The 27,189-nt window shown below is 34.3% G+C and overlaps 1 protein-coding gene across 2 annotated transcripts in view; it reads right to left on the bottom strand.

The window, feature by feature from the left end:
- Positions 1 to 27,189, bottom strand: part of ATP9B (ATPase phospholipid transporting 9B (putative)) — a 147,832-nt gene that overhangs the window by 21,594 nt on the left and 99,049 nt on the right. For both annotated transcript variants that reach the window (XM_032222525.1, XM_032222524.1), the window contains exons 14-19: positions 23,402 to 23,514; positions 16,258 to 16,506; positions 6,312 to 6,473; positions 5,943 to 6,035; positions 2,814 to 2,897; positions 216 to 386 (exon numbers count right to left, since the gene is read on the bottom strand). In XM_032222525.1, the coding sequence (XP_032078416.1) occupies positions 216 to 386; positions 2,814 to 2,897; positions 5,943 to 6,035; positions 6,312 to 6,473; positions 16,258 to 16,506; positions 23,402 to 23,514 (872 nt within the window). The remainder of the gene's footprint in view (positions 1 to 215; positions 387 to 2,813; positions 2,898 to 5,942; positions 6,036 to 6,311; positions 6,474 to 16,257; positions 16,507 to 23,401; positions 23,515 to 27,189) is intronic.

Below are 27,189 nucleotides of genomic sequence, written 5' to 3' on the forward strand. Positions count from 1 at the left end.
TCTCTCTCTCTCTCTCTGTCTCTCTCTGTCTCTGTCTGTCTGTCTCTCTCTTTGTTCCTTTTACTTATAGGTGTTGTACCAGCAGTGATACATTCCTAGTTGCTTATATTTCTCATATGAAACGGATTGAATTCTTAGTTAGAGCAATAGATCTGCAGTAAGAGAACAAAAAATGTATATAAACAAACTGAAGAATAAAAAAAAAATATTAGTACCTTTATTCCAGCATTCCGTAGCATCTCTAACGTTGGCCTAACATCAGCCTGTAATTGATCTTCAACTCCAGTGAGACACAATAATTCCATTTCTCTTTCTAGACTCTCTACAACTGCAGCCACCTTGAGCGTCCTGTCATGTATACTTAATTTTGCTTGGTTATATCGACTCTAAGAGAAAACAAAATGTAATTTGTAGCCTCAAGTAGATAAGAAAGATTTTTACGTTGTCCAAAATGCAAGCCCTAGAGTGCTATTTGATTCATGGATTCACTTTAGAATCTGAAATTCAGATTTCACCTATGATGTGCATGCAGAAGTAAATGAACATAAGTAATACCAATGACAGAAAGAAACGTAAATATCCAAATATTTTATACCTGTAAAATTCAAGCTGTAAAGTCTTATTTGAAACGATTTGCACAGTACTATTACTTTTTATTTTTGGTGGTCTGATTTGATCTCGGTTTATGAAGTTGATAGAATTGAAGTAACCAACCACACTATCTGGACTGAAGTTTCACAGATGACAGGATGTAATATTTCAGGATTTACTACTTCATTCCTGAAAACTGTGGCACATAATTAACATGAATGGAGGGTTTTATAGAAAAGTATAGTATGGTGCAATTGGAAAACAGACCATACATCACAGACAAACATAAAGCTTTTGGGACAATTATTTTCTAATTTACAAACTTTGCTTTGATCAGAAAGGAGAGTCATGCTTGAATCACTAGTCAATGTGAACAATAAACAAAAGTAAGTTTTGTGGAATTTGGGCACATGAGTTAATTCAGATATTGCTTATATTATATGCTATCTTTGTGGATTAATCATAATATTATTTGGAAATTGAATATTAGTAATAGAAAAAAATATGACAACAAAAATATAAAAGAGAAACTGAATCCTTGTTATAGAGCAAGGGATATAGAGCAAGGGATGTTTTGTGCTATAGAGTGTATAACTTTTAGAAAGAATGTTGTGTTTAGTTGTTGAAACTGCATACACAGAGGCTAACTGTCAACCTTGCAGCATCCCATGGTCACATAGTCACCTTTTGTGACCTTCACTGCTGGCTTCTGACAAGCAAAGTCAACAGGAAAGGAGGGCAAAAAGTTGCAAATGCCAATCTCGTGACTGTGGGATACTGTGTGATTGCATGGGATTCACCTAATCATGGCAGCTGGGACCACTGCAACTACCATCTTAAGTTGGTGTGATCATATGATGTCTATGTTTATAGTTTCATATAGTTTATGAATGCATTGATCAGCAAAATAATTGCCTGTCCTATTAATCAAAGATTACCTGCATTGTTGTTCACAAAATCTGGGGTAAGAACAATTATATTCCTTGACAATATAAATATTACCTATATATAGTAGATACATTATTGACTCCCAATTGGGTTTGTATCAATTTCTTTTTAAACTTTAAAATTCAATGTAGAGAAATGTAGGCAAAGAACCCCCCCCCCCAATGCAGAATAGGTGGTACCTGCTGAACAGTAGTAACTGTAAGAAAAAAAATTGGATTTTAGTGGATGATCACTTGAATATGAGCCAGCAGTGTGCTGCAATTGCCAAAAAAGCTAATAATAGAGGGATGGAATAAAGAAAATGTGAAGTATTAATACCACTTTATAATGCCTTGATAAGACCACACTTGGAATATTGCATCCAGTTTTGGTCACCATGATATTAAAAAAATGTTGAGATTCTTATAAGAGTGCAGTAAAGAGCAACAAAGATGATTACAAGATAAAACATTTGAAGAACAGTTGCAGGAATTGGGTATGTCTAAAAAGAAGGACTAGAAGTGACATGATAGCAGTGTTCCAATATCTTATGGGTTGCCACAATGAAGAGGGAGTCAAGCTATTCTCCAAAGCACCTGAGGGCAGGAGACGCAGCAATGGATGGAAACTAATCAAGGAGAGAATTAAGGACAATTTTTCTAACAATTAAAACAATTAATCAGTGGAATGACTTGCTTCTAGAAGTTGTGGGTACTCCAACCCTGGAGGTTTTTAAGAAGAGATTGGGCAACCATTTGTCCGAAATGGTATAAAGTTTCCTTCCTGAGTAGGGGTTGGATTAGAAGACCTCCAAGGTCTCTTTCAATTCTGTTACTTTTGCTCATTATTGGAAGAATGCATCCACGTCTACAATGTGCACTAAAATAGTCATCCCCCTACCACAACTTTACTATCATAAAATAAATTATGTCATATTAAAACTAATAATAAAAATATTGATGCTGTTATAAAAAGCTATGGATGCAGCTGTAACTCAGAAGACCTAAAAAAGGAGACTACATTATCATCCGCATGATAGCTATCTCCCTCCACCCACTAAAATGGAAACTCTTATGAACATAGTAATAGAAGATTAAACTATTCAAATGAAGCAGGTGAAACTGAGGAAAAGCAAAAAAAGAAAGCTGTAGAAATCAAGCCAATGATGAAGTCAATGGAGGTGGACTTCACCTATCACTTGCCTACAGTAAAGAGAAATTACATATATGAACTAAATAGGGGTTATTTTGCCATTACTGGAGCTCAGCGCAATATTTGTCTTTCAACTTTTTTACCTCAAAATCCTGATATTGTTCTTCTGTTAAGGATTTTTTGGCAACAACCAAAGTGCGCAGACCTTCTCTTGCCATGTTACCACACTAAAATTGCAAATAAATAAATAATTACAGAATAGTTATGAGTCATGCTGCAATGCATTGATACAAAAAGACAAAAGGTTATGAGGTCAATTTACATTAAGCTGTACATTCATCCACAACCATGATTTTATTCTTGAGACATCAAGCCAGCTACATATTCTCAACAGTGATAACCTTCCTGTTGTGGGAGTTCATTCTCATACTGTCGGAGAAAGGCAATATTGCAATAGATTTGATAACTGACAAGATAAAGGAAACCTTGAAACTCTTGCCCAAAAGAGGGAGCCAAGCGTATTATGTTTGGTGGGCAAAAGAAAAAGGTACAGAAGGGTTTAAATACTGATTCTTCGAAATCAGTATTGCAGAGCAATACAAAACAGAGAAGTTGCTGGAATTCTTTCATTATTGCTTCTTAACTTTTCTCAATTAACTTACTATCTAACGTTCTTAACTTCTTGTGAATTTATCTAATCAGTTCCAGTCCTCCCTGGCCTGGTGGTTGAAGTTTGACACCTCCTGATATTTGAATCAACAGTTTTGCCTTGTATGTTTCATTGTCCCCTTGCCATCTCTATCCCAGATTAAGGAACCAATGCCATGTAGATAATGACAACTTTTACTGTAACGCCTATAGTAACAGAACCTTGAAAGTCTGAATGTGCTCCTCTCCTTTTATCTTTGTATGGCCTAGAGAGGGATCTCCTGAGACATTTACTCAGGTTTCTTGAAATAGGCTCAAACCTCACATGTCTAATCACTGGCCTTGGTAGTAGCTCTTGTCCTGTCCTTCAAGGTCTTTCCCTATGCCCTCTGCATCCTTCAAGTGGAAATTAAATTAGCTCTGGTTATTTTTGAAGGGCTATTCAAAAAGTAGGGCTGAGGGATTTTCTTTCTTTTTTATCACATGGCCACTTGGCCTCTGAACTACCTGTGCTGGTTTTTGTCCATGATTTTTGATAATACAGGAAATTACATAGGGAGGTTACATGGAGATTTGGGCTGTATTACAGATGACAAGTAGGTTTTTCTTGTCTCTATCAATCTATCATTTGGAAATGATGTAGGCAAACTAACAGAAGCTTAAAATAGTTGGAGGTGAATGTATAGTTGGTGGAGAAATGTGTACTAAAATGTGTCTGGTTACAAATTTGCAATCAGTCTGAGGAATGGCTACAATTTCCAGGCATTATCAAAAGCATATGGAAACCTGTATCATCTTTTGGAACACAGGTGGCTTCTCTGGCTAAAAGTATCTTTGACAAGCTTTGGCTGGTTTCTGAAATAAGATCTATCAGAGAAAACCAGTTAAACCCCAGAGTAGAATACTGTAAGGTTCTCTAAATGTATCTTTAAAGTCCAAAAATGTCAGCATAAAATTCTATGCCAATATACTTGTAGGGATCAGACAAATTCAACTCAATTAACTATGGAGATATTTGGATCCAAGTTACACGAGGCAAAACGTTTTCATACTTACACTTCTGAGTGTCTTACATTAAGCTGCAGAAAGCTTAGTCAGGCATAATCCTCAGATCAATAAGGCATGAGGTATAAAGGACACAGTCATTTTATTGATGCCCTAATGACTAGAATTTATTCTGCTAAAAATTTTACCATGCTCTTTGAACCATGGGTTTTAAACAGTTCCAAATTATTATTTTCATTTCATCAATTTTGCTCTAATTCCAATTTTTATTCTCCTGTTTTCTTTTAAATATGCTTCATTGTTTTCTTCATTATTTTTTTTTAAATTAAATTACAACTTGTAGAATATGTCCTAGATGCAGGATAGAAATATCTTAAGACTATTTGTGAAACACATCTATGAATAAAAAAGTAACTCTCATGGAATAGCCGGGCTCTATTAAATGAACTAAGATGTTTCTAATGTTCACTTTCTCTACTTTGGGATTCTGTACCCTAATTGAGTAAATAAGAAGTGAGGTTCCTTATTAAGTTTTAGAAATTAAGCATTTTCCTTGAATGGAATATTTCACATAAATGCACTGGGACAATACAGCGAACACAGCTTAGAGCAGATATTCTTTTTCTCCTTGGTTCTCTGCCTGACTTATTGGATTACATGATTTCCAAAGTCCCTATTCTTTCACCATCTGACTAAGACTATCTGTTCCCTTTATTTTTTAAATATAGTTTCAAAAAAAATTTTCAGACTATATTTTACCTTTATCATAGAAAATGTCTACACTACATCATCAAAGTAGTTGGAATAAGCTTATTTTTCTCTATTAAAATAGTAACATTAAAAAGATTCATTATTTTTTAAAAAGCAAATTTCTGTCATTCTAATGCAAAATGTGTATCGATTTGACCTCATAATGCTAAATAAATTAAGCAAGTATTTTACAATTAATTGTACATCATTATCACCAAAAGTAATTTTTATGACACTTTATTAGGTCTTCAGGGAATTTAATTTATTCATGACCCTGATTAAATCAAACTGCCTGAAGCGACTATTGATTTATATTGCCAATACCATTATGAACATGCATTGTGTGATTATCACATTACCATATTATCTGTATGTAAGGTCAAATAAAGACAACTGCTGGTGTCCAGTACAGCAATATAGTATAATGCATTTATTTTCTAAAAACATATGCTTTCATACATAATTTAAATATATTTTCAGTTACATTTCTGCTGTCCAGGGTAAAAGCAAAGCCAGCAAAACAGATTGAGCATATATGAGATCGTATTTATGATGACTGTTTAGATTTAAAGTAATATCCTTTCTTTCTAATAGATACTGCATTCAGAAAAAAAAAACATTTTACGTTACTCATTAAATTAGTTTTATCTTTTGTCTCCTTTTCAATTATTAGATGAACCTCTAGATAAAAATTTCCCAAATTCATTACTCGTTTTTTTTAAACTTGATGTAGGCAAAGTTAGATATTACAGGTTTAGAAAAGATTATTATTCAGTTTCTATTCTTAAATTCACTGTTATACATTTTAATAGTAAAGTAAAACACTTCCTTTTTCTAAAATTGAAGCAATTGTTAGCAATATTTCTTACCTCCTCTTCTAGCCAATCATTATACTGAACAATGGAGGACATTGCAACATCTGCACCTTTCATATAAAACATGATTTCACCTGTAGATTCATCCTAAAAATAAGTAAAGCAATAACTTAAGGACAAAAGAAACAAATGCTGACCTAAAACCATATGTACAATATTTACTCCTTTCATTTCTAGAATATAGAATCTGTATAAGTTAGGAAATGAATCAATTCATATTATGAAAATTGATGAAAACAAAATCTACTCTGAAAATATTTTGGAGGACATTTATGTTTTCCTCCGGTTTTCATATTATATAAATATGTACAAGATATTTTCAACAGGATTCCAATGAGAAAAGAAAATATTAACAATACATACCCTCACTATGATTCCCATTCGCTTGCTCTCAGATGTGAAAGGGAAAATTTGTAGAATATAGTATGTCAGAATCTGTCCACTGGGGGTTTTCAGTTGCATTGAAGTCAAATCCCTATTCACCAAAGTAAGACCAACACTTTCTGTCCACAGAACCAAAGCTACCTATACAAAAATACAATAGTGATTATGGTCAGTCGTACTCTGTGTAAGTGAAAATGAACTCAATTAAATTCAGTGCAGAAAAATATCAACAAATAAATACAATATACAAATGGTGATAGATTCAGTACAACCAATAACTATTGCATTTTGTATGATTCCCAATTGTGATTGGACAGAAGCAACTACTGTAGACAAAGTACATTTTGTCAACTGATGTATAACAGCAAAAAAAAAAAAAAAAAAATCCTGATGTGAGAGACAATATATTGCTTTCATCACCAATTACCATTTTATATCATTATAAAATTCAATCCTTATTTTTATCCCCCTTCCTTTTTTGTTTCTTTTTCATTGTTTACTCTCTTTCTTTAACTTATTTTAATCATTGTAGTTTTCTTATTGTATTATCACAGATGTATTACTTGTTTGTTACATGTCACTAACACTCTAGGTTAGGGATGCCCAACCTTGGTAATTTTTAGACTTGTGGACTTCAACTCCCAGAATTCCCCAGGCAGCATGTTGAAGTCCACAAAAGTCTTAAAGTTGCCAAGGTTTAACACCTCTGCTCTAGGTCAAATGTTCAATTTTGTAGCCTCTCATTTTTTGAAATTGCTTACTACTCAAAATCAAATTCGCTCCCACACTGTTAAATGTTTCAGGAAAGCCATTAAAACAAGGCTTTTTAAGAAAGCCCTAGGAGGAGATCCAGTAAAAGTTACTGGGCTGTGGTTGGACGCTTTGTTCTCATAACCTTAATTTCTGTTTTAGTAACTTTTGTATTGCCATTTTGATTACTGTTTCTCATTTTATTATACTTTTTGGTATTTTAATCCTTTTATTATAAGAAGAAAATGTAAGCTCTTCAAAGTCCTGTTGCAGTGGAACAGCACATAAACATCAGCAAACAAATAATTAACTAGGGGGAAAAACCAGTAACTATTAGTAGTCTTATCATTACAAATTTGTATAATTCCCTTTTAAAGAAGTTCAAATTGGCAGACTTCACTAAATAAAGATATAAGAATATATTCTACAATTTAATTTTGTGGGAAACAAAGAATTTGCAAGCGTCTTTTTTCCAAAGCATTTCTCCAGCATTTAACTTCATTTGAATTCTAATAATATAAAAATGAAAACATATTTTTCCATACTTTGTATAATTTTGTCATTTCAATCCTTACCACTGATATTTTTTTCCTAACCTAGCATACCCCAAATACTGGCTGTGTGTATTATATTTCTTCCTCTATGTTCAAAATAGGACAGTAAAATCTGATATATTCTCTGGCCCATAATTGAAAAACTTTTAGATATTAAGACAGACGGATCTGTCTGTCTGTCTGTCTGTTTGTCTGTCTACCTACCTACCTACCTACCTTTTATGCTGCCCCTCTCCCCTATAAGCTGGCTCTAGACTATTACAATTAGTCCTTGATTTATGACCCTAATTGAGATTAGAATTTCCATCGCTAAGTGAAATGGTTAAGTAAAACATTACATGACCATGCCACTTACTGACAGCACTCCCAGCAGTCCAGATTGTAGTCATTAGGCCAGGACAATGCATTCCTTCATCCTTTTTTTGCCCTGTGCAAGCTATCTCTGCTTCAACTTCCCTTACCTACCTATCTCCTTCATCATCACTGTCCTTTTGGCCATCCTGCACACTACTGTCTACCCCTGCTGCCTCTGCCACAACTACTTCCAGCTGTTTCACTGTCTTCTTCCTCCAGCTGCTGAATGGAATCCAAGCAGTGGGTGAGGGCACTAGTATGCAAGCACAGCAGAGACTTGTCTATTAAAGGGAGCTTGCTGGGCAGGATGGAAGCAGCAGGATGGAGCCAATGAAGGTGGAAGGATAATGGTGTGGATGAAGGAGTCCCATCTTCCTATAGCTGGCAATAACTGCTAATAATATAGGCAGGTTGTCAAGTGCCAAAATTTTAATCACATGACTGTAAGAGGATGCTGCAGTGGCAGGAATTTTGAGAACTTCTCATAACTACTATTCATGCAGCACTGTCGTAACTTCAAAAAGTCACTGAGCAAATAATCATAACCTGAGGATTACCTGTAGTAATATACCTGCCCTAAAATGTTTCAAGCCATATAATTTTAATAGAAAGAAAAAAACAATTTAGGCTTATTTCTTATTTCCGAATTCAAAATAAACTCATGTTATTAAGTACAATAAGAATATAGAGGCGGAAAAATCATTTTTGTATTCTGCAAGCAAATGCTATAAAATCATGAAGATCCTTAAGTAAAGCAATTCATTCAGAGCCAAGGTGGCGCAGTGGTTAAATGCAGCACTGCAGGCTACTGCTAGATCAGCAGGTCAGCGGTTCAAATCTCACCGGCTCAGGGTTGACTCAGCCTTCCATCCTTCCGAGGTGGGTAAAATGAGGACCCAGATTGTTGGGGGCAATATGCTGACTCTCTGTAAACCGCTTAGAGAGGCCTGAAAGGCCTATGAAGCGGTATATAAGTCTACTGCTATTGCTATATTAGAAGTCGCAATTCACAAAGGCCCTGATTCAAAATTAAAATCATCAGCAAACTGCAGGGAATAGAAAGATGAAATACGTTCACAAAACAACACTGGATTACAGCTTTTTATAAAACTCAGAATGAAGATATCTGGTCAGTATATACCTACATACCGTAGGTACAACAGATATATCTTCTTAAAGACATAGAAAAAGCATCTATAAAATGGCTCATCTAGAAAAGCTCAGAATTTTTGAACTACTTTCCTTCAAGAATAGTTACTAAATATGTATCTAGATATAGAATATACTAATAATAGCAGCAGCTGGAGATGGAATTTTAAAAAGGCAAGATGGTGGAAGTAGCATTGCAATCCAAGCTCCCCCCTTTTCCCTGTGCATGCATACACTGGGTTTGTATTGCAACACAGCATCTGTTACGTTGTTTTCCCTCCATAGACACCCGTGATGAATAAGAAAAGAGATAATCCAGTATTCAGTCATTCATGGGGCCAACTTAATGTGAGCACCTAAAAATAAAAATGAATCTAAAATAAAAGAGGAAGACCTCACATGCAGTTCTGTGAAAGGTATCTGTCCCTTTCAGTTTTTCTGAATTTTTGTGCAGCCTTACCACTGTCATGAATAGAATAGAACAGAATATCCTATTGGTACAATAAATGAAATTTGAGTGGGGAAAAAATGACATCAATGTTTGGTGCTTATTTAATTTACATCATAAACAAAATCATTCTTCATGCAAAGTCGGACAGTAGCTATGAGAGATAAAACTCTTTGTCATCTGAAGCTAAAATGCAAATAGATCATGCAGCAAGAAAAGCAAGTCTACAAGTAAATGATTACAGTATTTTGCAACAGCCAAGCCATATTCTAGACATGTCTAGACCTGGACAAAAATTGTGGAAGGGTGTAAAAAGAGCTGTCTGTGCTAGAAAACCTTCAGAAGTTATTGAATAAAAATTGAATTCCTCCATTACATGGAGGAATAGACCAAATTTCCATACAATGATGTGAGAGTCCGATCAATAGCAACAGGAAAATGTCTGATTGTAAGTACTGATGCCCGGAGGTCATAATTTTGGCCTATTTGTGCTGGCATAAGAGGCCTACTATTAATCCTACCAGCCAAGGAATTTCTGCTGGTGGGATCCTGAAGAGCCTTTTCAGCCATGGTCCCTGAACTTTGGAATATTTTGCTGCAGGAGGTAAGATCTGCCCCCCTTTCTTTCAGCCCTCAGGAAAAGCCTTAAAACTTGGCTTGCTGACTGGCATTGGGTCCTGAAGGAGAAGCTACTGGCACATTGATAGAGAAGGCAACCCACTCCTTTGCTTCAAAGTTTTTCATTTTAGTTTTATTTTTTTTTGTAATTGTAATCTGTTTTTATACTTAAAATTATCTAGGTATTTCTATATTTTTATTACACTGTAAACCATTCAGAGTTGCCTTACATCAAGAGATGGGAAAAAATAAATATAGCAATCCTGGCATATTGCTATTTGGATGAATCTGGGTATGAAATAAATGAATCAATTTATGGTGTTATTGTTTACTCAGATCCTTCTTTAAACCAATAATGTATTACGTTCTGATAACATTCATGCAAAATGAGAAAGGAGGCAAATGCTTTTTCACAGAACTGCATTAATATAGCCTCTCTAAATTACAATTTTGCTAAAAGATTGCTATCGGAGGAAGACAGCAGAATAAATATAGTTTAAAATGTCATTTTTTATTCCACAAGAGCAACGCTTTTTAAAGTTTAAGAAGCCTCCTATATTAGTTGCAAATGATCCAATACTCCAAAGGTTAATTTTCAATTTTCACTGTGAAAGGTTACTATTACATTCTGACCTGTAAATTGCATCTTTCCGTTAATACCCTATCATCTCATTTGTGCCCCTTTGCAACTGAGGACTTGAACGTTCTATATTTGGTGACTCACATCTGTTTATTATTTAGTTTATGCTTGGCTTCACATGCTGGTTGAGTTGGCAGTTTATAGCACAACCTCATTTTAGATAGTTGTACCTGTGTGCACATAAAAACGAAGGAATCAAATCACCTGATTTTGTAGTTATTAGATTACTCTAAAATTAAGCACTCAACACTTATATTAAACATATAAAAATACTTAAGATAAAACTGAAAATACATTATGTCTCTGATTAGATAACGTGACAGTTAGTTGTTCCTTGAGGTAATCAATCCACCTGCCAGCAGGGCAGTTCAGAGATGACTCAGTCAGTTTTATAATAACCATTTCTGGAGTCTTTCCAGATGGAAGAGATTAGGAGACAAACATTTTTCAGTGATTAAAAAAGAAATGGTCCCTCAGATAAAGTGGGGATGGAGCTGTGACTCCACCCTTTTGCCACCTCTCTCCTGCAACTTCTTCTGTGTAGGCTGATAGCACAAAACATATAAATCGAACAGGTTCCTTTTTGCCTGCTTTGAAAGCAAAGAGAATTCTGAATTCCTGGCACGGTTGACTGAATTTGGCTCCAAATTGGCTATTTCAGGTTCTAACTGGGCTAGTTTTGGGCTAGTTTTCAGAATCGATAGGCTGGATTTGAATGTTTCCATAGCATCCCACTCCATGTCTAGTTAATTGCACTGTGTGAGCCATGGCTATATAAACATATAACTTTGCATCTCACATTTTTTCTCTTGTTCATTAAAATAACGCTCACAAAATCCATTCATGAACATGAAACAGGACCATAATCTAGTTTATTTTGAATATTCTAACTATCAAAGCCGGTGCATGTACAGCCTTCAATTACCTTGCCCTTCCCCCCTTTACTGTATTTTTAATACAACTAATTATTCAGTTATGAGAGGAAATATTAGAAAGAGGAGCAAATAAAACATTAATCACTCCTTTCCCCTGCTATTATCCCATGCACCAATCCCACCGCTGTTCTAGAACTAGTATGAGTTTGGACCATAGGTTTAATGCCTCTGTGATTCAAGAAAAGCGTAGCATAAATAGTTAAACCATTGTTAAGCCTTTGCCTCAATACATCCTGGGAAAAAAAGAGAACACCAATTCACCTTCTGACCACTCTGACTAAAATTGCTCTCCAAAATGGAGTCAACCCTACTCCAAATCTGAACTGATTATTCCATGATGTTTCTGGGTTTTAGGCTTCTACACAAAAAAGGACAAACTTACAAGATTAGTTCACATGATAAAATCATCCTAATTGCATAAAATATTAATATAATGTTTAAATGTTCCAATTGTTGGAATTAGACAATCAATTAATTTCTATAGTTTCTTTAAAACTGAAATTAATTATCTTTTATGATAAAGATGGGGTTTTTTGATGACAAGAATTATCTAGATTTTCTGACTTTTGAACCCACTGCTCTGTCCATTTATATATTTTTACATTGCTTATTTCATCATTTTAACACCAATTTAACTGAATATACACTACAGACTCAAATCTGCTGATGCTGTTTGAGCCTTCAACATGTTTTCTTTCTTTGCTATGCTATTGAGGGCAGTAGGAATAGACAAATGAAACTCCATTTTTTCAGAGAAAATGAAATATTGATCACTTATCATAAGAAACAATGAGCCTGGCATAAGTAGAACTCATGCTATGAATACAGAATAAGTTACTAATCTGAAGCTACAGTAGCTATATGCATTATAATGATGCCCTGGTGTTAACTTTCTTTAAAATGAATTAAGGTGCATTTGAATAGCCAGAGTTATAGATTCTAGGAATGGAAGAATCAGCTGTATTATAAACTCTATCTTGTATCTTTCCTACAGTTTGCCATGAACTTATCCTAAAATTACTCTATATATATGTTACTTATCCTGCAAATTACTCTATATGCATACTCTATATGTATAATATACTCTATATTACTCTATATTCTCTAAGAATATTATTACATACCACAGAATACAAAATTGAAAATATTTTATTATTCAAGGTTGAATGCATAAAATCAGATTGTTAAAGGTTGTTTATTAACTAAACATATTTTGATAGGTCACTTATAAAGTGAAAAAGAAAACACCAGTTTAGCTATTTTGCTAAATAAAGCTCCAGGGTACAATATTCACAGCTTTATTCAATAAAATTACTTTTAAAATAGTAAGTGTGTGATTGGGAAACACTAGCATCATCCGTCAACCAAACTGCAAGAAAGCTAAATAATGAACCATTTACATTATTTTCCTTAGGCTCCAGTAATTTGCAGGCATTGCATCAATACAGCTCTTTAAAAAAAGTATGATGAAGACATGTTCTTTTACATTTAGTTTTTTTTTTTAAAAAAAAAACCCTCCTGCAATGAGTTGCAGGCTATTTTGTGCAACTTTGTCTTTTTTTTTTTAAACAAAATTTGAAAAATCATTAGAAAAGTTAAATTTATAAAAACATTTAGAAGGCTAATTTTAAGGATTACAAAATGATGCTGATTAGTCTACAACTAAGCAATCCAAATCCTGATTGACTGTTCAGCCAAGATTAGCTACAAATGCCTGCCTGAATAGAATGAAGCTATTTTGCAAAATAGTAGAAAACCAGGGGTAAGCGGAGGCAGTGAACAAAAAGCTGGGTTGACTGCATTTTAAATAGTCCAAGTCTTGGTTGAAAGAAAACAAAGTGCTGTTATTAGATATACAATCCAAAATCTATTTGCCTAAAAATCTCAAAGCAAGGTAAGGAGAAGTCAAGGCTTTTGTTTTTTAAAATATAATTTTCTTCAACTTTTTTAAAATAAAGATTGTAAAACTAATACAAACTAACCTAGAAAGAAATATAAATAAAAGAAAAAATTCAGAAGATGCAGAAAAAGAACAAAAAGAAAAGAAAAAGTATAAGAGAAAAGAAAAAAGCTAACAAAGAGTGGCTTTCAACCTTCATCACGCCAAGCTTAAGCTAATATGTTCTTTCACCAGCTTTTAAAATTACAAATTTAAAAAAAAACTTCTTCCCATACTCTTAATTTTTATCTATATGCAATCCAGAAATTGTAATCTTTTCTGCCCTGGTTCTGCAGAAAAAGTTATCAGAAATATCAAATGAAATTGTTAATTCTTAATTTGATCTTTAATCAAATAGTCCAACTTTATAGTTCTTTTTGCTTTTCATAATCTTAAGATTTAAATCATTTCAATAGCTTCACAGGATTTGATCTCTTATCAATCTTTGGCATTCACGTGCATTCTTCAATTTTCTAGTATCCATTTACAACCATCATCAGTTCCTAATATAGGTTCAGTTCCGTTTCAGTCACTTCCCTGAAGTACATTATTTAATAATATACATGTTTTTCAAACCTTATAACAAAGATAATGAAGATTCCAAATCTCCCAATCTGTTTAAAACTTTCTTAAACTAAAATTCTGTTTTTTGCTTTTTGTCAATGCATATTATTTTAAATGCTTAAGTCTCTGTTTAAAAGACTTTAAACAGAGTGCCAGCCCAACTCATTTTCTAATCAGATTTGGAAATGTTCATTTTAGCCACTTTATTTATTATTTATTTATTTATTTATTTATTTATTTGTCTTGTATGCCGCCCACTCCCGGAGGACTCCGGGCGGCTCACAAAAGACAAGGGAAAGGGGGGAACGAGACAAAGACAACATATTAAAAACAAAAACCAGCATTCACAATTTCTGTGGAGGTAGATGCTTCTCAGCTCCCCCCAGCCTGCTAGAGATTCCTAGAATCTTTATGGGCATACCCTCAAAATGGCAAGCTTAATTTGATACCTGGTGAGTTTTACCTTCTTTGGATTAAATGACTGCCACTGCTGACAGCAAAGATGTTATTTCCCTTGGCTCCCAGTGCTCAAACTCATGGGAGATGTCTTTTTATGATCACTTCAAGAGGAACACTCATTGTCATCTCCTGTTCTTCCCTTCTGTAAAGAACCATCTAATCACTCATTTTTCATTCTTCACAGTGATTGTCATCTCTGGTCACTTGTGAGATGTTTTCAGTCAGCCAAGACTTAAACCAGAAGTCCACAAATCAAGGTTTTCCTGTATTCTTTCACTCTCCAGATTCAGGAGACTACACTCTACTGATCTGCTCTTTCATTTCTTTTTGCCTACTTTATGGTCCAGTTTCCCTCAAATCAGTTTTCACACATTAAAGCCAATTAAGTATACCAATTTACAAGGGTACATAAAATATAGTAGATTACAAAGAATATAAAACTGTTTATACATCCAAAAACAATGTTAAAGTCGAATAAAAGCAATAAATGAAAACGCAGTGTTAAGAGGAATAAATTAGAGCTGTGCAAAAAGCAGAAAAATATGTTTTGGTTCATCTCTAGAACAAACAGTCCTGCTCAAAGCTTTGAGTGTTCTGTTTCTGTCAGAATAAACTTGAGACATTTTAAGTGTCCTGGCTATATTTAACAATGGAACTAAGAATCGGCTGCTAGTTCCTTTTCCCACCACCCAGGTCCATAACAGTGGCAGGGTGGTAGTAGCTGGATGCTTATCTACCATTCAAATTGTGTAAAATATAGTTAATAAAAACATTAAAATAAATGTCCACAAGAAACATTACAAATATAATTATGGTCTCAAAAGCTAAAAATCCATTTAGAATAACATGTATTACCAGAAAAGTCTAATCAAGATCAATCAGACACTACCTGCCTCTGCCACTAAGCTAGCAAGACAGGAAAACTTTGGCAGAAAAAAGAACGTTTTAAATACAAGCTGCAAAGCAACAGCCCACTTATATTTTTGCTACTTACGTGCCTTGACACATTCATATTTTGTTTTACATTCAGAACACACTGTTTCATGGTTTGAAGACAAACTTTCAGAATACGTTTTGTTTCAAACTTGGGATGCTGAAATGACTATCTTCAGATCAGAACATTTTCACTTTGCTAAAGTTAATGGCTTATGAAGCCCAACATAAAAAGGTACATTTGAAAATATACCTGATATGAACTTATAAATATTCCACCGAAATGCCCAGTAATTATAAATCAAATAAATGGATTAAACACAAATAAATGTAATGTATATAACTGGCATAATTCCCTGTGAACAAAAAATCAGCTCCAGCAGAATGAACTTATGTGAAAAGTACTTTTTGTCGCTGCAACGAACCTTCAGAAATATGTCATTGCTTTGAACAGTATTGCCAAAATTAAAACACATCTCCAAATGATTTGTTAATTCTGCCACATCAGAAAAGCTTGTAAGCTCTAAGAACAGTTATAGTATTCATTTGACAATTGTGCATATTAAATTGTGGCAACCTTACCTCATCAGGGCTTGAAGCTTGGTAAGTTCTATTTTCATCACTGAAATCCTGATCTACCTCTGCATATTCTGTTTCTCCAGTCACTCCTGTTCGGGATTCATACACAGGTGTAACATTGTGACACAATGCAATAGCTTTTACTGCTTCGTGTATTCGATTGCTGACCGTTTTTCGAACTTTAGGGGCAGAGGACTGCATCTTTCTGGAGGGAGTTGAGCTGGTACTGTTTCCAGTAGACTGTGTATGCATCTTTGAAATATAAATAGAACATTCAGATAAAACAAAACTATCAATTTCTTTCATTTCATTCTGGAACAACTGGATTATAAAGTTCTATGTTTTGTTAAAATTTAAATTTTGTGCCAAATGTTCCCTTTTTTAATTATGCATCTTCTTTTAATACCTAAGCTTAACTTTCTATAGGAAATTCATAACCTCAGACCAAAGTTTTCACACAGATGCACACAAATATTATTCATTCCCTTCTTCTGTGTAGAGAAGGGCTGTGCAAATAAGAAACCTGATAAAACCATATGCTTCCTTATGTACGTGGTTTGGGAAAGAACCTAATATTTTTACCATGTTTGGACTAATGTGAATACATGCAATAGGAGGTGAATTGCTTTAAGGTAAAGACAATCTTGGAATAATCTTTTTTTTTTTTTTATAATACATTTTATTTATTTCATTTTCATTTTCATTTTATACAATCACTTATATACTGTGCGTAAAAAAAAAAAAGAGAAAAAAAAAAACCCAACATGACACTTCATTCCCCCATACACCCTCTCTTCTCCCCCTCCAACTTTCATTTCACCCCTCCAGCATTCCCCTCTTCTACTTCCCTTCCCCCTCAGACATCTCCCCCTCCCTCCATCTCACCCTCCTTACATTCCCTCTCACTCCCTCTTTACTTCTCCCTCCTCTTTCCCTCTTCTCCTCGCTTTGGTGTATCCATACATTTCAGTTTGTTTTAAAAGAGAAAAAGAAAAAAAGAAAAAAGAAAAACGAGCCGCAGTATACAAGTGAATTCTTATTGTTCTAAGAATTGAAACTGTAATTCCACCCTCCCCCCTCCCCCCTATAATCCCCCCTCCCTAGCCCCCTTACGGCTTCGCAGGTCCCATACCCGGCATAATTCTTTAACAAGCATTTGAGTATAATAAGGCCAGCTAACTTTAAAATTAAAAAAATAAAATAAAAGTAAAGCCAAAGAAAAAAAAAAGAGAATAGTAAAAAATACAAAATAAAAAAACACACACACACACACAAAAAGAAAGGAGAAACAAGAAGGGTCAATAAACCCACTACGTTAACACGGCTTCCCATTATCTGTAAATCTTAAACAATGTAGCTCATTCCAAATTTCGGTTATTTTACTACTTGCAGGGTTTCAAACTGTATTAGAGCCAGGTAAGTTGATCAATTAGGATTCCCCAACTAAAAGTCTCATTGCTTTGTCTATCTATTCAGACCTTTAATTTATCTCTTTTTTATCCGAATATCCAAACCTTTCTATAAAACCATTAAACTCAAGTACTTCTTTCATTTTTCATTTCCAACACCTCCCTTTCTATCCTTACCCACCTCCACATGTAAATTTTTTTACCTTCCACCCTGCCTTTATCCATATCCACATATATATTTTATCCGCATCCATTGCTCCTCCCATATTTACTCCACTTTCCTGAAGACTCTCCGACCAATCTTTCTTGACCTTATATTGAAATAGCAACTCAAACAAACATCAGCTTGCATTCTAGCCCCAGGTAGTCTAATTAAGCTTTCGCTACCCTTCCCTCTCCCACGCGCCTCCCAACTCCGTTCGTCCCAGACCACAACTCAAAAAGATCGCAATCTCCGCTCTCCTCGCCTAGGAAAATAATTCATGCGCAATTTGAGTTAGAGTTCAGACAAATCTTATATACAATATGTGTCCACAATCAGCAACGCTTCTTTCAGTCTCCATGTCTCATCATCGATATACAACTTTTCCATTTTATCCCAGACGGAAATCATAAAGCTTTAAGAACATCGCTAAGTCTTTATTCTTTAGTCTTCTGCCCTTCCGGAAGAGGAAAGCAGCACCCTCCGCCTTGTAGCCACGTGTCTCGCTGTTTGTCTTCTCCTTCTCCTTGTCTCTCTCCAGGTCCGGATGAATCAGGAAGTCCCGCCTTCAGGGTCTCGTAGTAAAATTCTCGGGCTTCACAGACAGAATTAATGCGGTGTTTTTGGTTGCCAAATGTAACTGTAATACCAGCTGGGACTTCCCATTTGTATGGAATCTGAGAATTTCTGAGTTCTTCGGTTAAGAAAGCGTACTCTCTCCTTGTTCTTAATATTTGAGATGGTAACTCTTTAAAAACAATCAAGTCCTGTCCATCAATTCTCAACCTCTTGCTGTAAAGCCTCTGTATTATCTCATTTCTGGATTCCCTTGTGGTAAAGTATATAATTATGTCCCTCGGAAGCTGTCGCTGTTTTGCTACCCACGAATTCTGGCGGTAAATTCTTTGAATCTGCCAATCAAAGTTAAATCCCGGACTTCCCACCAAGCGGCTGAAAGCCTCAAAGAAGATCTGTTTCAAATTCTCCTGTTGGTTTTCACGCAATCCTCTAACTCTTATGGCAAAGGCAGTCTTATTATAATTTATCATGACAAGTTGTTTTTGAGCATTTTCAATTTCCTGTTGTAACGTTTGAATTTTGGATATCAAATTAAGATTAGTTTCTTCCAAAAGTTCCAATTTGTCCTCCGTTTCAGCAATATAATCTGTCATGACTGTCATTACTCCGATCATATCCTTCTTTGCCTGAGCAATTTTAGCATCAAATTGATCATATAAATCCGATATCAGTTGATTAATTTCCTGTCTGAAATCATTAAGCGTTTTGAGAAGAAATTCTTGTGTTAACAAATCTCCCGTGGAGGGTGTAGGAGGCAAGGGTAGCGGCTTCATAGCAGTTTTTGGAGATATGTTATTAAGGAAGCGCTTCTGTTTAGATTTGGGAGCCATTCCAGAGTAAAAATAAAAGACAAGCAATCAAGCGAGCCAAAAATCAAAGTCTCTGCTCCCCTCAGTTAATCTTTTAGCAATTAGTACGGAGAAGCCTTCAGGAGGGTAGGGCTGACTAAGTACGTCACATCAAACACAAAAGCTACGAGATCGCCATCTTGTGACGCAGCTAAAAAAGAAAGGGAGCCTTTTGCGAAATTGAAGCTGGTATTTTAGATAGTAATAGAAGAAATTCCTCAGGAATGGTCCCCGCCCGGATTGACTTTTAAATAGCTTAGCTTTGTCCTGGGGGGGGGGGCAATCTGCCTAGGGCTGCAAAAAAGGCAGCGCGGAAAACTGGCCGGAGTAAAGGCTCAGCTAATGTTGAACCTCTTCTCCATTCACAGCAAAAAAAGGCTATGAATTACAAAGAGATCCTAACGACTGACCTTCTCCCTGCCCCTTTCTGCCAGAAAGGGGAGATATCTATAGATCTTATAAGATATACGAACCAGAATCCTGACAGGAGCTTCGTTGAGCTCCCGACGGCGGCAGGCTCCTCCCCCCGAAGCCAATCTTGGAATAATCTTAAGGGGACTTTTCATGTTACTTTTCCTGGCATATGTCATCACCGCTTAAGAACAACAGGAAGCCAAGTCGCAAAAGACGAGTCAGGCACAGGTGCATTTAGGAGTTATGTTGAAAATCTACAAAAGCTTGTAGCTTTAAGTTTCTCTCAACATGTGCCTTAATATATGTGTCTTATATATTATGAAAAGTAAAATTAAACCATTCCTTAGAACATAGTTGCAAAAAATGGCCCGGTATATTGTCAAGAAATATAACTATATGGGACCCTTACAAGTGAATGGTTCAAAATTTAGTTCCCTTTTATATTTTGAATGGCAATTAGGTTACTAAATGTTTGCCGTGCTTATGTTTGTAGTCTACAAGTTCTTGAACATTTTCTAAACTAAGGCCTTTGTTTGAAGTGAGGACTCTTAATATTCTCTGCAAAGCTTGGTGTGATCTTTGATCTAGCAAAAATGGCACACACAGATCCTCTTATCTTAGACAGAGAGGATACTCATTCATACAATGTATTAAAAATCAACCCAATACATCACCAAAAAACATTGCCTCACACAAATAAGAATTTCTAGGGCAGTGGTTCTCAACCTGTGGGTTGGGACCCCTTTGGGGGGTTGAGCGATCCTTTCACAGGGGTCACCAAAGACCATCGGAAAACACATATTTTCGATGGTCTTAGGAACCGAGACACCAATTTTATGGTTGGGGGTCACAACATGAGGAACTATATTAAAGGGTCGCGGCATTGGGAAGGTTGAGAACCACTGTTCTAGGGAATACACACTGCTGTTATAGCACTCACAAAACTGTATATTTAAAACATTAACATTGCATGCTAATGTTGCTGTTGCTATCATTCTAATAAAGAATTATACTGGATTACAATCTCTGTCATCTCACAAGTTTTATCAAAATAACTTTAGATTTTCTGTAGGGTAATAACATTGAAATCCTGTTTGGCAACCAGCATTTTTTATTTCATGTACTGAACACGGAACTGAGAATATTTTACCCCTCAAATTACAGTGCTGTCTAATAAAAGGGGTAAGTTTCTGATCATTTGGCATTGTCGTTCAGCTATTGTTTTAAACCTTTGCCTTTGCAATCTACTAATCATGATGCCATTGCGACTACTAATAAATTAAGCAGATTTACTCCTTCTGAATTATGTTATGTTTATTGATGCTTGTGTAATTTAATTTCACACAAATTCCATTAAAGATTATGCCCTCTATCACAAAATGCTTCCAGTGGGGAAATATAATCAGGTTATAATAGATTTGTGTGCTTCAGTAGAGGGGACCTACTTGACTATTGTCATCTTAATAAAACTGAACACATACAAGGGAGAAAAATCAATACCATACAAGAACCACTGTATAACTGGTTGCATTAATAGTTATTGCTTAAGTAAATAAATGCACAAGAGTTGCTTTTGAAGCAACTATTAAGCAACTATTTTTTTTATAGAAGATTATTTTCCCCTAATTTATAACATGGTAAAAATGAATTTATTATTGGGACATTTAATAAAATAATTTACTTAAGTGAAGAAAATTATATCTCCTTAAAAATTCTTTACTATTTAGTAAGAATATTGGATTCTACATAACTGTTGTGGCATTCTCACTTGAAAGTGCTAGATTTATAATGGGAATGTATTGCATAAATTAAAGACTTTGTACTTCATTCTCCATTAATGTGGCTTCTCTTTGTCTCTTATACTTGCATAGTTTTGAAACTGATATACTGTGATCTAAGAAAGATGTATATTATATTATATAAGTGTTAAAAATATTTTAAGTGTTAAATGAAATAACTAATCCTATCTTAGCTCAACATAGCCAACTGGTTTTTTACATGTAGATGTGTTGTACAGAATGTGAATGCAAACCCATTTATAATTATTTTTAATAATTTTGGCTTATTAATATCCTTATATATATAAGCATGTGCATTGGGCAAAATTTCATTTTTTTTAATTCTGAAAGCTGAAGTTCAGTAAAATAAGCAGAACAAGAGGCAATGTGGAGTAGTCCTCATTAAAACTAATAAAACTTATCATGTAGCTGATATATTACAATGGTTATGAAAATCATGGACTACAAGCTGAGAGGTCTTTAGTTTAAATATTTTGAAAGCTAATTCAATATTTTGCATAAAACACAGTAGTATCTTAGCTTTTCCCCACACTTACCAGTATTATTAGGAATAAAAGATAAGAAACAAGTGTTTTGTGTATATAACAGCTTTTCCAAATATGCTACTCTTATCATAGAAATTACACTAGTATATTTAACACATTTGATGTAAGGACTTACAGCAATGATCTATGTTGATCAATAAGAAGGGAAAAAAAGAAACTATACTTTATATCCCTTGGTGCATTTATTGTTAAGTGGGCATATATTTATTTGATATCAGAGTCACGCTGAAAATATATTAATATTTTTACAAAAGAGTTTTAAATTTCCATATCACTTATTTCAAGAAAAAGATAATTTGAAACAATGTTATTTACTATACTTTGATAAATCGTAGCATGCGATGGACACCTAGAATATGAGGATGAAGCAGGTCTTACAATGAAAAAGCTCCATCAATATGATATGATGCATTCTTTTGAGGAAATCTCCTTTGCCCAGCTTCTCTCTTATTGCTTGGTTTCTATCTTGTCCAGGCGAACAGCAGACATTTAAATTACACAAGTGCAGGGCTTAGTGAACATTTCAGGCCACTCAGAAGCAAGAACATGCTGTATGCTCCTGAGGCAAAGTTGACTTTATCAACTCCATTTGATAACCTTTGATTAACAGCATATCAGTTCAGACTGACAAAAAAAAATATGTGATGAGACACAAATACCCGAACGGTCACCATTGGTTGTCTTCCAAGAGGCATAGCCTCTTTTCAGATCTTTATAGTGAAAACAGACCAAACGGTTTTGTAATTCTTGTGTAGTCCTATTCTGTCTGAAGCAACTTTGTTATTGTTTTATCCTTTAACTATTCAAAGCTGAAGCTGAAATTTTATCTATGAGAACTAATACATGTTAAGTCTTTCATGTAGGTAGATTTGAAATATTTTTCATCATGTAATCAAAAGTATAATTTACAAAATAAATAAATATCAATTGCACTATTATTTTACAGGATAGTCCTTGACTTGCAACTAGGTGTGACCAGAATTTTCATAGTTAGGTAAGGCGGTTATTAAGTAAGTTGTGCCAATTTTGCTGCATTTGTTAAGTGAATCACACAGTCTTTAAGTGAATCTGGCTTCCCTGAGTAACTCTATATGTCAGAAGCCATCTGGGAAGATCACATGTGTGCTGATTGCTGCAGTTGCCATAAATGCGTGCCAGTTGCCAAGCACTTGAATTTTGTATTATGACAATTGTAAGGGCAAGAATTGATTCTAAGTCACTTTTTTCAATGCCACTATAACATCGAATGGTTGCTAAACAAATTTGTAAGCCAAAGACTACCTGTACTCTAGCTTTTTTTGTATTAACAACATAACTTACAGTAAGGAAAGTAAGAATAAAAACTAAATACCTGGGAATATGAATTGATAATATGATTTTGAATTTCATCCATTGTGTCTGTTCCATATGAAACAGTACCTAGGTGGAGGCGCTTAAATATCATCTCATTCTGGGTCAGTGTACCTGCAGTGCAAACATTGAATACATGCAACTATAAGTATGATGATGAAAATATTATTCGTGTTGTAAGTTATAATAAATCCATTTGGCCTACTTTGAATTTAAGATATACTGCATATTCCAAATATATACAAAAATTGTGAAAATACAGTCATCTTTGGAATATAGAACCAAGTGCTAGCATTTTCAAGGGGGTTACGCTAAAGAGCAAAGATCTCTAATGTTCTGTATGTTTCTGACCATATATACTATCCAAATTTAGTACAGAATTCTTTTGGGCTAGTAGGAAAGTTCTGAAAGTTGATCCTGGGGTTCTCCCCAAATAATGGGTATAACTAGTCATAAAACTCTCACTTATCAGCACACAGGAACTAATGTAAGGTTAAATCCACACAGGTTGTTTTTTTCTTACCAATCCAGCATACCCCCTTTCCATCCTTTGCATGTAAACATACATCCAAATAATGAATGCTTACACCCAGAAGCATTTTTTAAAATAAAGATGATTGCAGAGCTACTAATTTTGCTTTCTAGAATGTCACAGGAATATGCAACTTTACAATTATTGATAACACATGCTATAAGAAAATGAAACAGCTTTTCATATCTTTACTTCATTTGTGGTGGTCATGTGATCAAGTGATACTCTTGGCATGGCATTAGTGAGATAAGCATCATTATTAAACAAAGAATTGAATGCTTTCCAGAAATGTGGTTACTGTACTCATTCATGGGATCAAACCTAAATTTTAAAAACCAGGACCTTGTTAATTATAGCAGTTAAAAAAATAATTGCCTAACATTGTAGATAATTTTAAAATTGAAAGGTGGCTAAGAAGGCATCTTCATGCCATGTTAGAAAATATCATAGTATTAAATGAAGCACCAAGAGGCAGGAATCACAATTCTATCAGTTCGGCTGGACTTTGTTTTTTACCTTAATTGCAAAAGATATTCTATTGGCAACTTTTACATATGTGGTAAATATGAATGTTTATGTGTAATAGTTTTTATTTATTATTTTTTCTATGCATGTTTGATTTATGCTTCTTGATAGTCTTTATGAATCAGTTCAATAAAAAAGGAAAAACTTCCCTCTGAATTTCCATTAAATAAAATTACACAAATGACATGATACAACATCAACAATGAACAAATGCTAATTGCATAATTATGCATATAAAGAATGCTGACATAAATATCTACAATATTTCTATTGCATAATTTAAATATATAAATTGATGCATATAACACATATTGTTCTGGTTTGGAAACTTTCAACTTTTTTTCAGTTTAACTGACAATCTATACAGAAGGAAGTAGAACAGTTTTACTTTGAATTTATATTATAGTCCTCTACGGAACGCAATATAGTGCTAATATTCTATTGAAAATATTTGCAGTAATTGAAATGTTAAGGCACTCAGTTTTAATGACTGGTATATAACATGATAGGATATGACATGACGGCAAGCGTTCTTTCTATCAAGGAAGGGCCTCTGTTCTAACAGAAGCTTTTTTTTCCAACTATTTTTTCTACTTTTCTACTACCTTCCATGCCACTCTATATACTCTTCTTTAAAATTATATGTATGTATGTATGTATGTATGTATGTATGTATGCATGCATGCATGTACGTTTATGCATGCTTTTGCAACTCATTTCTAACCTTTCAATACTGTCAATATTAATCATGTCATATGAATATTAATAAGAATTGTGGGAAAAATTATTTCGTTATGAACTGTATTTCTTTAGAAAAAAATAAACTATTTCTTGAGGAAACATGTTAAAAAAACCCATGTGGTAAAACAGATAGCATGCTACCTCTAGCAGGCAACTGAAAATTATAATTACTTCCCATTTCAACAAATTTAGCCCATTAATTGGTGCCAAACCTTGAATTTCAGAATCAACACAAATAGTATGCTTTTAGTATTACTTCCGATCTGTAAGAAACTATAGGGTGTCAGTCAAGGAGTGACATTATGTTCACCACTGTCAACAGCGACATCCTTGATTCCAAGAAAGCTTTAATTGAAGAGTGGGTGATATAGGGTGTGATGATAAGGCAGAGTGAAGAAGTCATCAATGGACAGATTCATTTGTTAAATCAGTCAAGCAAGTTTATATACATAATAATTAAGACTCAGAAAAGGGTAAAACCTATTTTTTTGGACAATGGGGATATTAAAATTACTCCCATTTTACCACACCCCATAATATATTATTATCTTTATAGTCGCCATACTATTTTTAGATATGTGACCTTATTATCACTAAATAGACCTGTTCTAACAACATGTACATCCAACCTCCTTAGAAAGCATAAATGGTGTCTCATTAGATGATTTAAACAGGGATATGCAGATTTCAGAACTGAAAAAAAGTTTACAGGTTAAAAACAAGGATTTGGAATTGTGCTTGAATTGTACTTTTCAGAAATGGGCTGGATTTCTCAGCAGAACAAACTTTAACATTTAAAATAGTATTTAAAATAAAAATAGGACTTTATATTAAATAAAAAGAGAAATATTATTATTTTAGGGTTGCAGAAGGCAGAAACAGAAGCCTTCTGGCTCACACATCATCTTTTTTTATTTTTTTTATTTCTGGCAACCTAGACGTTTTCCAAAGTCAGATCCTACCCCAAAGTTCCAATGGATATCCTCCTGATGTAACAATTCTAACATCTCTTTTGGTTGGGTGTTTTACTCTATTAAATGGGGCATTATCCCTATGTTTGAATAGAAATACATCATGCTTAAAGAAAATAGCATCAATGAGCATATCAGATTGAGTATAGTAATATTATTTAATTTCACATAAAATAATGATACTCACTAAAAAGGACTATTAAGAAAAAGCCAAACTATAAAAAGATAAAGGTTCCCCTTGCACATATGTGCTAGTTGTTCCCAACTCTAGGGGGTGGTGCTCATCTCAGTTTCAAAGAGCAGGGCAAGTACCAACCCACACAGTATTTCTTCTGGTTGGATTGCAGAAACAACCAGATGAAATGGAACAGCTGCGATAGGAAAGGAGGAATATATGTCATAACTACTTGAAAATAAAAGTTACAAATAACTATTTATTTTTCTTCATCTCCATGCAATTATATATTAATATAGTAAGAATTTGGTAGAAGCAGTATTGTAATAAGAAGAATAAATTTCTAATCTGGTTAAAGGCAATCAAGATGGATTTTACCCATAATACAATAGTAAATGATATTCTTCCTAAAACCAATATCTCAGAGTCAGGCACAATAAAAATGCACTTTTTATTATTATTAAAATGCTTTTACTAAGCCAAGGTTTACCAGTAGTTCAGTCTTCATCTGATGATTAATAAATTCTTATATAAAGGATTTCATTTTTCTGCTCTTTGTCCATACACTGAATTATCCTGAATTTGAGACAGTTATGGGTTTTAATTGAGACATTATGAAAATTTGACTTGGATTTTGATAATAATGAAAATAGTGAGTTAAAATAAAAACATCTATTATGGAATATCTGATTCTACTGCTTCTATTTTTATATCACAGAATTTGTAGGAGTTGTGTTCCATCACTTTTTGCATATGTAAATACCTGGTCAAAACAGGTCAATAAAAGCTGGGGAAATACGAATCTGGTATCTGGCACTCAATGACAGAAAAAGAAAAGAAAAAAA

Source organism: Thamnophis elegans, chromosome 8 (genome assembly GCF_009769535.1).
Source record: "Thamnophis elegans isolate rThaEle1 chromosome 8, rThaEle1.pri, whole genome shotgun sequence".
NCBI lineage: Eukaryota > Metazoa > Chordata > Lepidosauria > Squamata > Colubridae > Thamnophis > Thamnophis elegans.